The sequence below is a fragment of the Leuresthes tenuis genome, unplaced genomic scaffold (genome assembly GCF_036924035.1).
Source record: "Leuresthes tenuis unplaced genomic scaffold, fLeuTen1.0.hap1 SCAF_6, whole genome shotgun sequence".
Classification (NCBI taxonomy): Eukaryota; Metazoa; Chordata; class Actinopteri; order Atheriniformes; family Atherinopsidae; genus Leuresthes; species Leuresthes tenuis.
In genome coordinates, this window is record NW_027325360.1 from 27,068,925 (window position 1) to 27,084,272 (window position 15,348).

Sequence of the window (15,348 nt, forward strand, 5' to 3'; positions counted from 1 at the left end):
GGGGGCTCTGTGACCAGTGAAACCTGACGGAAGTCTACAAAAAACAAAGAGTAACCGACTAATCAAAAGCGACGAAAGGTGAGTCTGGCGTAGACTCTCAGTCATCAGCGAAATATAAATAGCACTTTTTTTCTGCAGACATTGTTTAATACTTCTTTATCTACGAGGGTTACATTTGGCCTTTAAGGACAATGGGAAGGAGCAGGAGTCGAACTCCTCCAAGACGAGGTAAGAAACTCAAAGCAGTTAGCTAACGTAGCGCTAGCTGCGTTTGGGCCGCTGTTACGTCGTAGTTACGTTGTTTATTCTTTTATACAACGAAAACGAAATGTTAATGTGCTATATAGGTTAATGCTTTCTAACTATACATTTTATTTTACATTGTTTCTAGAAAGCTGTTTATTTGAAGGTTAATAGAAGCTTCGAGATGTGTGCCGCGTTCACTGGGCTCTCAACGTTTCTTCAGACGCTGCGTTCACGTTCTGTCGGCAGAATGTAAAGAAAATTAAAACTGTTGCTGTCTAACTCAAATTTTAACTTTGATATAATAGCAAAATAAAAATGCGAATTTTCTTGACTTATTTGTCCATTCATTAGGTTGACACTGATGTAGACCGTTTATATTCGGGATCAAATCTCCTTTGTTCCAGTTAATGTTAAATGTTACCTGTTTAATTTCTCTTTTAAAGATTAGTTTGTGGGATCAACTGACTCTTTCAGCATCGCTGTTGTTGATGTGCACTGATGTGTGCCATAATTGCCATAGAAAAGAAGAATAAAATCACTTTGTATACATAAAGACATTCTAGTAAAAACAAAATTCTTGTCCATAATCGGTTATCTTAACAATGGTGAACTCCAAACTGTAAATTCAGTACTTAAAAGAAATGCTCACATGCAGTTTTTGGCTGTTCTACATATTGCACGAGTATAAAATTAGCCAACACAGCAGGATAGTGTGTAGAAGTACTGTGTGAAAGGCATGGATGTAGTTAGCCATAAAAAAGTGCCAGAGACTGTCATGATGTAATGTCCTCCTTCCTTTCAGAGAGAAGACGGTCCCGATCAGCTTCACGAGAGCGTGAGCGCAGGCGAAGGGAGAGGGACCGCTCTCGCTCCAGAGATCGGGAACGAGACCGCCGCAGGACTCGCTCACGCTCTCCTCACAGGAGGCGTTCGAGGTCAGATTGTCAGAGCCCTGTAGATTGTTTCTTTCTATCTGATTGATTTGAAATGAATGCACTTTCATTGCTATTTTCTAGGGAACCCCCTGCTGAAATGTAAGGTTAAAAAGAAAAGGTTGTTTTATGACATGATGACGATTATTGAGAATACCAAACTAGGGATGCAAATGATTGATTAATTCATTAATCGTTAGTTGATTGACCTTATTGATTTAACTGATAAACGGCTTTTTTTCCTGAGAACATACATTTCTCACGGTGTCTTTAACGTAAAGCAAAATATTGCTTATATACTGAATAAAAAATACGTTATATTCCTCAATTAAAATTTTATTGTACCAGTTGGGATACAGTAGAAATAATGGCATTTAACCAAAATAAATTCTGCAGAGAAAATTGAAATGCATAAAAAATAATTGTGCACTGGCTCACCTGTTGCATGTGAAACATTAAGCAACATAAATCTATACAAAATGGGCTTAGCCTACACAATATTAAGCCTACATATAATTATCTGGTAAAGCACTTCTATGAAAAACTTGAAACATTAGCAGCAGCACTTTTAATCCCCCTTGTTCTGAGACAGGTAACCATAAGATTACTAGCCCTGGAAACTTACAGTAACATGTAGTACTGAACACAACTTAAATCATCCCAGAGGAAGGTGACAGTAAAATTAGAGGGCCTCTATTAAACAATTAAATGAGGATATAGGCTACCTCTCCTGAAACAAAAACGTTCCTGTCTCAATGTGTTTTCAATAGACTCCTGACCTAGACCCCTGTATTTTTGTTCAGGTAAATGAGCATATTAACATGGTCGGGAGTTAGCCGTGTGCGCAGCCTGTTTACAGTTAGGCCAGCTGCTGAGAATACACGTTCAGATGAGACAGATGTGCCTGGTATGCACAGATATCGTCGTGCCACATTTGCCAGCCTTGGGAATCGCCCTTCATTGACTTTCCACCGTTCTGTGAGACTGGAATCAAGGAGTGGTGAGGGATGTTGAGGTGCATGTTAATCAGGCTGAATGTGATTGGGTACGTGTTGGATAGAAATGACACTAGTTACACATTTGAGAGCCTCCTGTGTCGGCGCCATGTCTTCCATCAGCTGCCAGAAGTTGTCTCTCAACTCCAGCGTCCTCGCACCTGTAAGCTTGGCCCCTGAGCGGTCTGATAGTACAGCACACACGGCCCATCGCTGTTCTAGAGTCTGCCGAACATTTCACAGGCAGAGTTCCACCTGGTTTTGCAGGACTGAATGAGCTGGTAGCTGCATTTGTTTTTGTTTTGCTTCTAGTGCTTTCGTTGCTGGAGTGCTGTGGTGGAAGTGTTTCACCAACCTGCCAGCAGCTGCAATTACTCCGTTGACACCAGCAGCGAATCCGCCGTTGGCGGCCAGATTTAAAATATGTGCAAAGCATGAAACTGATTTCCAACTGACGTGTGTGGGGTTGTTTGTTCCGAGCGTTGTTGTGAACACAGGTTATGACACGCCCAGTGAGTCCCCATGACTCCACAGCCTGGTTCAGTTCAGCTAAATTACCAGCTGTATGTCTCGGAGAAGCTCTCGGTGAGAAGGACTGCTGACCTGTCAGTCATTTTCAATGTAGTGGCAGGTCACTGTAATGTAGCTTTCTGTAGTCGGTGCCGTCCAACAAGCCGTCGTCAAAGCCACATTAGCCGCTAGCTGTGCTTTTAGCTCAGCCTTCTTGTTTTTGTAGCCCGCTTCCAGGCAGGTAGTTATGGTCATTTGAGAAGGGATATTATAACCTGGCTCTGTGAAGTGTATTAACTCCCGAAATCCCATCACCGCGGCGATAGTCGGTTGTGAAGCCGATGGACTTCCTCCCTGCAACACGGCTGCATGCAGGTTTTGAAGGTGGTATCTTAGCAAACTCGTAGAGCTGCTGAACTTAAACGTAGTACCACAGAGTTTACACTGAGCGTCTTTGTCATCATTAATTAGTTTGAAATGCTCCCATGCTCCACTCCGTTTTGACCGCCTCATGTTTGTGTGGTGGGTGTCTCGCTGCCCGCGAGAAGCCCTCATTCGGTGTGGCCCAGATTAAGCAGTGGCAACTGGTGACACCATGACATTTCACTGAGAAAAACTCCTGTGGAAAATTGCCGTAGATTCAGTTAATCTACCTTTAATTTAATTGATTAAATTCTTTTTGACAGCTAACTGATAGTCGATTAACTGTTAACTGGATCATTGATGGGTAGCAACTGATCCACATCAGATGAAGTCTAGTTACCTGTCATATTAAAGTTTGACATGTTTATGGCACTCTGTTGCGTATCAAGCAGACCGTAAGCAGCATGAATTAGTTTATCAGCAGATGTGTCACCTCTGTTGTAATGATAACCCATCCTGCAGCTATTGTATGATCCCTGTGCAGGTCTCCTCGGCGTCATCGCTCCTCCTCCCTCTCTCCTCTGAGACAGAAGGACCGACATGATGATGAGCGCAGAGACAAAGATAAGTCTGCGAAGCCCATTCAGATCTCAGGTATTAGGCAGCGAACACTATGATGACATCATCTGCTGGTGTGCAACAGCAGTGATTTCATTTAAAAAAAAAAAAAACCTAACTTCTTCCTCTTCTGACTGAAATAGCGGAGGACATGCAGGGCAAAACAGAAGAGGAAATTGAAATGATGAAGCTGATGGGATTCGGTTCGTTTGATACCACCAAGGTGAGAGCTCAATGTCGCAGTTTCCACAGCTGAGCTGTAGTTGTATTCACTACATGTTGTGTTAATGATAAGTAAGGGTAAGATGGCATCTATCCCTGAGATGCTGCTCCTCTGCAGACAGAAAAGTTGATTAAAAACGCCTCAGTTTTGGTATCAAACATGCTGCATGTGACTGAAGTGTAGTTTATAAGATGCTGCCACATTATTTTGTACAGGGGAAGAAAACTGATGGATCGGTGAATGCATATGCAATCAACGTTTCCATGAAGAGGAAATACAGGTATGCTTACACAGAAAATGTTTCTAAATGGTTTCATTTGGCAGCTCATGCATTACGGTGCCATTGGTGGTTGATAGAAATTTAAAGTCTTTAAAGTGTTCTAGCCCCAGCTGTTGATTCATCTGTTTTATTTAGAAAGCGTCACATCACAACAAAGATGCAGTCGAAATGAAGCTGATTACATTCCAGCTCTTTGTAATATGATTATAATCAAATCGGAGGAAAGTTTAAAATCTAGTCTTAAAGGTAGTGAGGATGTCTGCTTCCTGAACCCAAACTGGTTCCACAAAGAGGGGCCTGATAACTGAAGGCTCTGCCTCCCATTCTACTTTTAGAAACTCTGGAAACAACAAGGAAACCTGCAGCCTGAGAGCAAAGTGTTCTGTTGGGAAGATATTCAACTGTGAGATCTTTTAAGATGTGATGGAGCTCGGTCATTAAGAGCTTTATATGAGGAGAAGAATCTTAAATTCTATTCTGAATTTAACAGCCAAAACTCTCTCCTGTTAGTTCTCATTATGGATCAGCTGGAGGCTTTTCAGAGTTTTTTATTTTTATAAATGTTGTTGCAGTGTCATGTTTTCAGTCCCCTCACGGCACCAATCACTGCCACAGCAGCCAATCACCTCTGCAGGTGTTTCCATGCAGAGAGCCCAGCTCTCCTATTGGTGCGTGATGATGTAATCTGGAGGTGTTGCGAGGGAAACAGTGATGTAATGTTTTCTCATGTTTATGTCCTCAGACAGTACATGAACAGAAAAGGAGGATTCAACAGGCCACTGGACTTCATCGCTTGAAAGTATCATCAGTTTGTCCTTCAGGGGGTTTACTCTTACACTGGTGAATGATATTGTGCTTTTTCATATTAAAACTGGCTTGTTTGTATGATGCTCAAAGTGTGTATATACCTTCTTTTCTAGCTAAATGCATGATGTAAATAGCTCAGTGCTGATAGGAGACTGTGCTTCTGTATTGTTGCGATACGTTTTATTATAAATAAATGCATTTGAAAAATGTGGTTGCAGTGTGAAACGTGCTGTGTAAAAATGTGCTGTTTCCTCCTTTTATCTATTTATTTTTTAACTCCCTTCCAAGCAGCCAGACTTTCTGCGAGTCTTCTCCAGGCTTTCTGAAGGTCTTCTCGAGTTTTTCTTTGGACATTCATTCTCAGTTCACTTTCATGAACCAGTGTTGTGTGGTACTCATGACGGACAACTTGGCAAATAACCGCTGCTGTTTTACATCTTCTTGCACGACGACCTTTAAACTTGTTTTATTCAAGTCTGTGAACAACTCTTCAGTATTTCAGTATGCTGCATTCAGAGATGATGCCGTGGTTTGTATATATGTGGATGGTTGCGTTTCTCCCATCCAGTCTCATAATGAAACACTTTTCCATATGTCATACATGTGTCACGATGAATCCCAGTGATGTTTTCGAGCTCATGATGCAAACTCATAACCACATCTGTACTGATGCCAAACAGAAACAGACCGATCAAAAGAAGCCCACAGCTGTCGGGACTACTTGGACTCGGATCTTGGGTCTCTTCCCTGACAGTCTCATTTGTGACACTTACACTCAATGAATAATGTAAACGAGTCACAGTCTGCAAAAGGAAAACATGTTTCGGCCTTGAAATGGTGGTTATTTTCCCATTTTCGAGCATGTGTGGCAGTTCTCAGTAACGCTGAATGTTGGTGTGTTGCTGTTCAGAAGGGCAGATGTTGGATTTGTACCCCAGAAAGGGAAATAATTTCACTCCCTGAATGTTCACTGTGAAACTGATGAGGTACAGAGCAACTTTCACACCAGCTGGAATGGACTGTGTCTTTAAACCAATGTGTCCAAATCTGAGTCTGTGCTGCTCTTTTCTCCTTTGAATTTTCTTTATAAAACCATCGTCCACTCTTCTCTTGCCATTGCCATCTCTCCATTTTCTCTTTGTGACCTCCCCTGCAGCCTTATCAGGTATTTAATTTCTTTTAACCCTGTTTACTGTTATATAGTGTTTGCTGAATCTCTCTCAGGTTGTCTGGTCTGCTTTGATGAACTTGAATCTGAAAAAAAGGTTGATCTTGATGGTGTTCAGATCCACAACAACAATAATATCGTCTCCTCCAATATTGTCAAGAAGTTAAGTTTGTAATTGATATGTCCATGTCAGTTACCTGCTGTCTACTCAATTACTTTGAAGAGTCTTTTGGTAGACCTTTCCCTTCATACATTTCAGTGACATCATTTAGTCGTAGGATTTGTGTCTTTGTCCAACTTATGTTCACCTATTGCAATTGGCTGCAGGAGTGATTACAGTATCCTGGGTGTAGGGCTTCAGAATACACTGCTTGCAGTATTCCCCTTTTTCCTGCCCCAACATATCCTGTGAAACAAAAAGGAAAGAAATAAAAACATGCTAACTCGTGACCTCTACAGATGTGGTCAATGCATAGTTATGAGATCAATGCTATGTATAATCACACAGATAGAAACACTATCAAGTATAAGATTTATACCTGGTGTGCAGTTTTTGTATAGCCGTCCACATCCAAGGCAGGTGTACATGGTGTAGAAAGCTTTTCTGTACATTTCTGAAAACCCACTCCATGTAGAAACACCTGTGTAAAAAAGTTATGAGTCAAAAGAGCACACTTCCATAGAGATAATGAAAACACCACAGAACTCAGGTATTGTACACCACTGATATTAAAGGACTCACTGTCAAGCCACTGAAAATGTGCCCATCTTTTCAGATAATTGGTGGACACAATGTCTCTGAATGTGGTACACACCAGAGCCAATGTCAGGTCCACTGTATCCCCTTCCTGGAGCACCACCTCTTTGAGGATTTCATGAAGCACAGATGTTGGCAACTGTAAAATATAGGTCAGGAAAAATCAAGCTTATTCCCCTGATGTTTTCTGTCTCTCTTTTCCTCTTAGTCAATGTGCAGTAATTAAGCTGTGCCCACAGGTTGAAGTTTAAGGATCACCTCCAACATGAAGCACCTGTCTGCCTTTTCAAACTGAACCTCTGAAGGAAAATGATTTATAGATCAACGTAGACATGTAAGAATAAGGAATGAATTGCGTTAATGAGTCTATCACAAAAAGGAGCATGCTACTGGGTGTCCTCTGCCATCAACATCATGTCAGGAAATGCATGACGTGATGCATCACGTCATGCATTTCCTGACATCATGCAGGTGGTTATAGTAGCCACCTGCAAAAAAAGAAAAAAAAAAATCTTAAGTATCTTAAGGATAAATACAAGATAATCTGGTTAATTAAATTATCTTATTCTGTCTACAGAATCTTCATCTTCTTTTTTTGCAGCCAGTATATTAAAGCTGTTTTCACAGGCTCAGACATTTTCATGTTGAAATAATTTTTCAGGACCTTAGGGACCCACCAACAGGCAGAGGGGTAGAGGCCGGTGGTAAAGCCGGGGTAACATTTGGACCAACGTCGTAACGCTAGTCTTAGATAGTCTGAAAGCTGGTTTTAGGTCAGCTCCAGAAAAAAAAAAAAAAAAAAAAAAAAAACAGGTCCAGGACTGGAACATTGGTTTTCAGACCACAGTACCTCTGTGAAGGGTCTTGCTCCTCTTGGAAGGAAAAAATGAGAGACTCAGAATAAGACTCATTTTAATACTAAAAGATTAATTTATTTAATTTCTGTCTTACCACACAGATATTTTGTATTATTTTGTACAGTAACCTAAACATGAATTTTTTTTCTGCTAGCTGATGTGAGATGTGTATTCATGTTATTGTGTGTTAAATAATTCCATTTAAATGTTGTGCTTGTTCATTATTGCATCAAACTAATTGTATTGAAGGTAATTTCCTGTTTAAATCCATCTAAAGCTGGACTGATTATCCTGAGATGTCAAAGTATACAAACACTAAATATAACTGTACAATTGACCTTTTATTCTGTATATCAACTCATGTTAAAGTATTTCTACTGTTTGTATAAATATATATCTATATAATATATCTTGAGGGTGAAAAAAAACGCACCAAAGTTAACAGTTATGCCATTAGCCGCCTGCTCCTCCTCCGCATCCTGGCTCGTCACTCCTGTATCTCCCTCCTCAGCCTCACCGCTTCCTCTTCAGCTTTAAAATAAAGCATTCAAACAGCGACTGCAAGCACACCTCGGTCCATTTTCAATCTTTTCTACAAATGTTTTTATTTTTTTGCTGTAGAAATCACACACAAGCATCGAGCAGAGTGGCTGTCATGAACAGAAAAATCAGAAACAATCGCTTACGTTTTTTAAAAATGTTTTGCTTGTAGGCATTTTCCTCTTCCAGACGCTCAAAGGACTGTTTTCACCTCATTCAAGGTTTATCGTAACTGGAAAAAGGCTACAATGAAAGATAGTGCATTCTGTTCTCATGCCAGATCTGAAGGCCATGTAAATGGAATGTTTGCATGGGCAGAGAACAAGAAAATATGGATAAAAATACCTCAATGTTTGGACAATCTAATAGATGAGCAAAAAAAAAAAAGAAGCAGGTGGCTAAAAATCGATACTACATTAAAACATTAACTGAAATTTTAGTTCTAACAGCCGCAGAAAACATAGCACAGCGGGGTCACAGGGAGTCTCTCAACTCAGAAAAAAAAGGGTATTTTTCTGTCTGTGGTAGACTTAATCATTAAAAAAAGACTTGAACATCAAGCTAAAAATGCAAAATACACCAGTAAAACAATACAGAATGAAATACTTGAGTGCTTGGCTGCAATGGTCAAAGAGGAAATCATTCAGGAAATTAAAACGAGTAAGCAGTTTTCAGTTATTTTCTGAAACTAAAGATGTTCAGAAAAAAAAAGCAAATGTCATTCGTTCTCAGATATTTTTACAATGGTGTGGTTCATGAGAGCTTTCTGGACTTTGACGTAGCAGAACACCTGGATGTCACTATTTTAAGTGACAAGATTATATGCTTCCATGAGAAGCAGGGGCTGGAGTACAAGAAAAACCTTGTAGGCCAGGGCTACGATGGCGTGGCTGTGAAGTGCGGGGCACATGCAGGTGTTCAAGCAAAAATAAAAGAAGTAGCCAAACATGCCTTTTATGTTCACTGTAGCACACACAGCTTGAACTTTGTTATAGTAGTCGCTGTAAAAAGTGTGGCAGATGCAGGAAACTTCTTCTCATTATTGGAACGACTGTATGTATTCATGTCTGGGTCTTATGAATAGCAAATGGCTGGAAGTGCAGCTGGAGATGGTGCACCAAGGGAACTCCAACAGCTAAGTGACACACGTTGGGCCTGTTGGCACATAGCATGTCGCAATTTTATGGACAGGTTGCCTGCAGTAGTACAGGTGCTTGAAGAGATCGCATCTGAGAACCATCCACAGAGAACTGTTGAAGCCAGAGGGATATTGGCTCAAATTGATCTGAATTTTGCTGGATCTCTTGTTCTGTTCAAAATTTTTTATCAGATATGCTTCAGTCTAAAACAGTGGACTATGCTAAGGCTGTTGAACTTATTGAAGCACTTAAAGAGAAACTGATCCAGTACCGTAGTCAAGCCTCTTTTGAGGAAATGTGGAGTGAAACACTTGATTTATGTCAAAGAAGTAACATTGATACAACTTAGCGAAAACCAAAGAGGCCAAGAGAGACAACAAAGGTGCTTCAGGATACTGTCATCTACTCCATCTTGGGACAGCATGTAGTTCCAGATAGCAAACACACGGTTTGTGTCTCTGTGTACTATCCATACATGATAACATGGTTGGAGAAATAGGAAGAAGATTTTCTAACACAAATTGTAACATTATGCAGGGTGTCCAGGCACTAAATCCGTCAAGTCCAACTTTTTTAGAGAGGAGGCTGTTCTGTTATTGGCTGAAGCTTATGATACAAATTTTGAGGATCTCAAACACGAGTTACATCAAGAGAGTACTACACAGAAAAAAGGAGGAAATGGAGTGTCCAACCACTCTAATGGAGTTTTTGGACACATAGCAGGATGTTTTTTATGAGTTATTCAGATTATGTAAAATAGCAGGTTTTTTTTACCTGTGAGTGCATCCTGTGAATTAAGTTTTTCATCTCTCAGGCTCATAAAGACTTATCTGCGGTCTATTATAACAGAAAAGAGACTATCGAGTTTGGCTGTACTCAGCATTGAATCTAAACGCACAAAAGCATTAGATCTAGATAAGTTTGTGAAGCGTTTTGCTGAGCAACATGGAAATCGCCGCATTCAGCTGTTATAGGCATGACAACTTCATGTTATTCTCACTGGTGAGCCTTTACAAAGCTGTTAAAATGATGACCTTAACAGAATCTGCTCATTTCTGTATTTGTATCTTTGTTATGGCAACTGAGAAAATCTGTTATCACCTATAATAAAACTTAATGTGTGAGAAAAAAAAAAAGTTTAAAATGCAACACTGGTGTAAATGGTGTAAATCCTGCTGAACATGAAGTGGTATTGTTGTTATTTTTTAATGTCTCTTTATACATTATAAAACTGTCCAGAAACAAACTACGTTTGTCTATATGAGTTTGTAAATGGCACCCGTGCCCTTGTGTAGTGTGTACATACTATTTCTCATCAAACTGTGATTAAATTCAGTATATACATCTGCCATATGTTGCCACCCCTCAAAAATTCCTGCCCCTCTCTTTCCACCCCGTAAATATTTTTCTAGATCTGCCCCTGATAGAACAGGAATGAAGGAGAGACAAGAGATGGGGGCAGAGAGAGGTCGAGTGACACACTGTGAGGGGCCGTGGATGCAGGATTCCAACTGCCTGCTCAGATCACTGAGCTACCGAGAGCCCCACAACCACATTTTTGGCATTTGTACTGTGCCACTATCCTTGATAAAATGGGCACATTCAAAATGTAATTCAAAACTGCACAAATCGCACTGCACCTACAAAAAAAAGGACATGATATATGTAAATGGGAACAACCAATACAATACAAAGCACTATGGCTGAGCAATTAATAGAAAAAGATTCGAAACTGACATTTATAAACTCCAACTGACTTAATCTTGCTCATGTCAATTAATTGTGGTTTTCACTGTTGCCATGACAGTAAAGGTTGCATATCTTTAAGGAAATTGAAAACTCCAGTTTATCATTTTAACCCAACCCATGATCTTTTCATAGCTATAATCAAGTGGGTTTTGTGCTCTACAACGCACACATTTTGTGATACTTTACCATTTCGATCATGCTGGTTTCCCCATCTGTTTCCAGATAGGAGCACATCATGCAGTAATCATCTGCTTTCCCTGTAAACCATGGATTTTTCAAGATTTAGAACAAAACGTACAAAGCGCAATATATAGTCAATAAAGTATAGTCCACTGAAATCAGTGTTCGATACCACTGACCTTTTGACTGAAGCAGTGCACAAGCTACGTTCAACCGGGCTTGTGCAACAGCTTGGGTGTGTTGTTGACAGCCTGCCTTCTTCAAGTGGTTTCTAATTGTCAAAACAGTAGAAAAAAGACAAATACACACACAAAGATGTAGTGTGAAAACTGTCATTATCATGACATGACAGTAAAATTGATTAGCTTACAAAGATCATCAATGTGTCTCTAAACCCTAAACAACATTACCTCCAGCTTCGAAGTACATTCCTCTCATATGAAACCTTTTTCCCAGTGAATCAATGAGCAAAAAGAATGTCTCCGACATTTTGACAATCTAAAAATGTTTAGTGCATTGAAGTAATTTTTTCATCACATCACAACATTAATATTTATGTATATTTATTCAGCAAATAATTTTATCCAAACTGACAATGAGCCTTGTGATTCCATCCGAGGTCAACTGAATTATCAGCACACATGAACCGTGAAATATTCCACAGCATACGGTAACAAGCAAAGAGGTACAACACACCACCAAAATCCAGTGAGCCCCAACATTCACTGGACACATCCAGATGTCCTCCACTGGAATCAATATGATTAACTGGACAACTTAATTACCTTGTTGAGGGGGTGGAACAGTCCTGAAAACAATGAGGTGGACACAGTGGAACTGAGCAGGTTTCTATCAAACAAAAAGTTTTTAGCTGTTGTGGAGATTCAATCTGAAATGAATATCATGGTGCTTTCAGCCAGAATGCAAACACAGCAGAAGTATTAAAAATGAAAATTTACAGGGCAAAGAGTTTGAAAAAACACATGGATTTAAGTCCAGGGAGAGAAGAACCAATGAGTGAAGAGGACAAGGAAGTAAGGTGAAAATATGAGACAGCAGGATGTGGAGATGTTTTCCAGGCTGGGCAGAGGGCAGCCGATGATCTTTTGGGCAGCGTTTATGACCCTCTGCACTGCCTTCCTGTCCTTAGCTGTGGAGCCTGCGTACCAGACGCCCAGACTGTACGTCAGTACTCTCCACCGAGGAATGATAGAAGGCCAGCAGCAGCTTCGTGTCCAGATTGTTCTTCCTGAGGATATGCAGGAAGTATAGCCACTGCTGAGCCTTCTTTACCAGGACCGTAATAGTTGTGAGTCCAGGAGTGGTCTGCAGAGATGTGGGTGCCCAGAAACCTGAAGGTGGTGACAGTCTCCACCTGTTCTCTGTTTATAAGGAGGGGGGTGTGGTCCTGTCTGATCATCCTGAAATCCATGAGTTCTTTTGTTTTATGGATATTCAGGGTCAGATTGTTATCTGAGGACCAGGATGATATATATAGATGTATAAAAAAAATTCTATCTTTGCATAAAACTTAGTAAAAGTTGATCCAATCACATATATTATAGTAACCATATCAGGCATAGATAGATAGATACTTTATTAATCTGTTTCTCGTGTGCCCCCAGATGACATGGCAGTGTAAAACCTGTGGATTCAGCGCAACGACAAGGGGTGATCTTCTGACCCATTACAGGCTACAGCACAGGACATTTGAAACTAGAAATTCGGTACCTTGTCTTGTTCATGATTGTCCATGCTCCTTTAAAACTCTTTATGGTCAGTGATAAAATGAGCAAAATATTTGCCCTCAGATGACATGAAGACATCAATCAATGCCCAAGTGTTCAAACCCTGAAGGACCGCTGGCCTGCCCTGTTTAATTGTTCTCAGCTAAGTATTATTTTGCAATCACTTCTCAGAGATAAGAAATGAAAGTGTGACAATGATTTAGTAAGGGCGTTGTAAACAATTTTGTCTAATTTACTTGATCAACTTCTTGATGTCAAAGTAGAAACGAGCATTGGATATGCCTCCCAAAGCTCTTGTATGAGTTGTCTGAGATGTGATGTAATACCATTGTCTCTTCTGTTGCCTTTTTGTTTATGATCAGCGCAGAATTTCAGAGAATTTTGTGCCCTCAAGAAAATTGTAAAAATGGAAATCCCATCTCCATAACCTCGAAACGGATCATCTTCTCAATGTGTCCTCCAAAGGTAAGGGTCATTTGGGGTGGAAAACAAAGATGATGCTAGTCCTTGTAAAATTGGTCAGTTTAAACAGGATTAGTTTGGTTGACAAATGTCAGGGCTACTGGAATGAACATTAATGGAATCACGGTTCATTGCAGATCTTCAAACTTTTGAATTTGCAAAATGTCACAAAAACACTAGAAAACCATCATGATATAATTTCAAAAGGCAACCCTGTACTTGATGTTAGATTGTATAGCCTATGTTAGATGTGCGTCCATAAACATAGTGATTTACTACCACAAAAAAACTTGAAACTGTGAAAGCAGTTCTGGACTACAAATTCAATGAAGAAGATATCCAAAAAATGAGCCAAGATGGAAAACTGTGCAATTTGTTGTAAATTTAATAACTTGAGTGGCAGATTTAAAACAACTCTTGTCCTCCTCTGAGATAAAACACATCTCAAGTACAAAAAACATTGGTCAAGGAAAAGTGCGTAAATTCAATTGGAAAAATTCATAAAAAAGTTAGGATCTAACAGTTGCTCAGAATGTTGCTCGATTTTCAGCAAAAACGAACATAACAGTATATTTGTTTGATGAAAGACTCAAATTTATTGTAAATCTCAGACGGGGCACCTGGGCCCTAATGATGACAAATAAAGACACTGATAAGCTATTTTAGTGCTTGCTGAAGTCAAATCCAAAATGGATGGCAGTTGTGAGGTTTTCCTCAAAATCCTTAAAGGTTTCAATGTGCTGTGTGGGAAATGTGAGCCCTGTATCACAAGCGTTCATTGTGGGGAAGCAAAGGCTGTGTTCCCCATAGTGGGTTTTGACAGTCATGGTTAAAGGTAATAGAAATTTTGAAAGCCTCTCTTTCGGTTTCTGTCAGTGGCACATGTCCTTGTCCCGTCACCCACTGTAAGAAACTCCTCAGTTGTTCCAGGCACAGCTGGCAGGTGACTTCCTGGCAAGTGACCCCTATATTTTTCTTTGCTCTGCTCCTCTTCTCATAATGATAAATATAAAGATATAAATTAAAACATTGCCATTGGCATAGTGCCCTTCACCATAACAAAGGAAGGTTTACCAAAAGAAATTCTCAAGTATGCAAATTGCATAAGACGTCTGACTGAATTCAAGTGTATAATCCTAGAACTAGTAGGAAAACAATAAAAATACAAACTGACAGACAAATACTATCAAAGAAAATGTTTCTATCCAGCTTGTTACCTCTGTCTTCCAGCTTTTGGAGGAAGACCTGCAGGAAGTTTATTATTTTCATCTCCCGATGCTTCTTGTAGTGCCTTCCTCACTGAACTGTCTATGGCCCCGTTCACTCCGTTATATGGATCTCGAGGAATCTAAATATCTTCCTAAGGACGCCGACTTTCAGCAAACTGCTCTCGGTGAGTAGATGAACGTATTCCATGCCAGAAATAAGGTCTAAGTTTAAAAATACCAGAGTTCCCCTTTAAATTCTTTAATCGCATGATTTCCTGTGATCAATCATGATTAATCACATTGTTATATGCAAAATCCAATAATGGATTCAAAAGAAGCAAATAACGCATGTTTGCTGAAACTGTACAGTCATATGATTGAAGTACTCCGATGATAAGACAATTCAACGTTGCAGTGCTAACAAATATCTTTGGCTCTGTCGACTGCGCATCTGGAAGAACATGGAAATGAAAATGGCCATGTAAAAGTTCCGTAACCTTCTCCACGTTTGTTTAGCCCGCTTCATCTGCCATTCTTTTCTTTTCCGACTGTTTCCTGTGAGCCGC

The 15,348-nt window shown here is 40.0% G+C and overlaps 1 protein-coding gene across 3 annotated transcripts; it reads left to right on the forward strand.

Annotated features, from left to right (window-relative positions):
* Positions 1 to 19: 19 nt before the first annotated feature.
* Positions 20 to 5,580, forward strand: snrnp27 (small nuclear ribonucleoprotein 27 (U4/U6.U5)). 3 transcript variants are annotated; one of them, XM_072388505.1, is made up of 7 exons: positions 20 to 78; positions 139 to 228; positions 1,049 to 1,181; positions 3,591 to 3,700; positions 3,808 to 3,887; positions 4,103 to 4,167; positions 4,740 to 4,882. In XM_072388505.1, the coding sequence occupies exons 2-7, from the start codon at positions 192 to 194 to the stop codon at positions 4,849 to 4,851; spliced, it is 537 nt and encodes a 178-aa protein (XP_072244606.1). In that variant the 5' UTR covers positions 20 to 78; positions 139 to 191; the 3' UTR covers positions 4,852 to 4,882. The 3 variants fall into 3 exon arrangements, with proteins under 3 accessions (XP_072244606.1, XP_072244605.1, XP_072244607.1); XM_072388504.1 differs by lacking the exon at positions 20 to 78 and having other exon boundaries at positions 85 to 228; positions 4,740 to 4,881; XM_072388506.1 differs by lacking the exons at positions 20 to 78; positions 4,740 to 4,882 and adding an exon at positions 4,910 to 5,580 and having other exon boundaries at positions 92 to 228.
* The last annotated feature ends 9,768 nt before the right edge of the window (positions 5,581 to 15,348 follow it).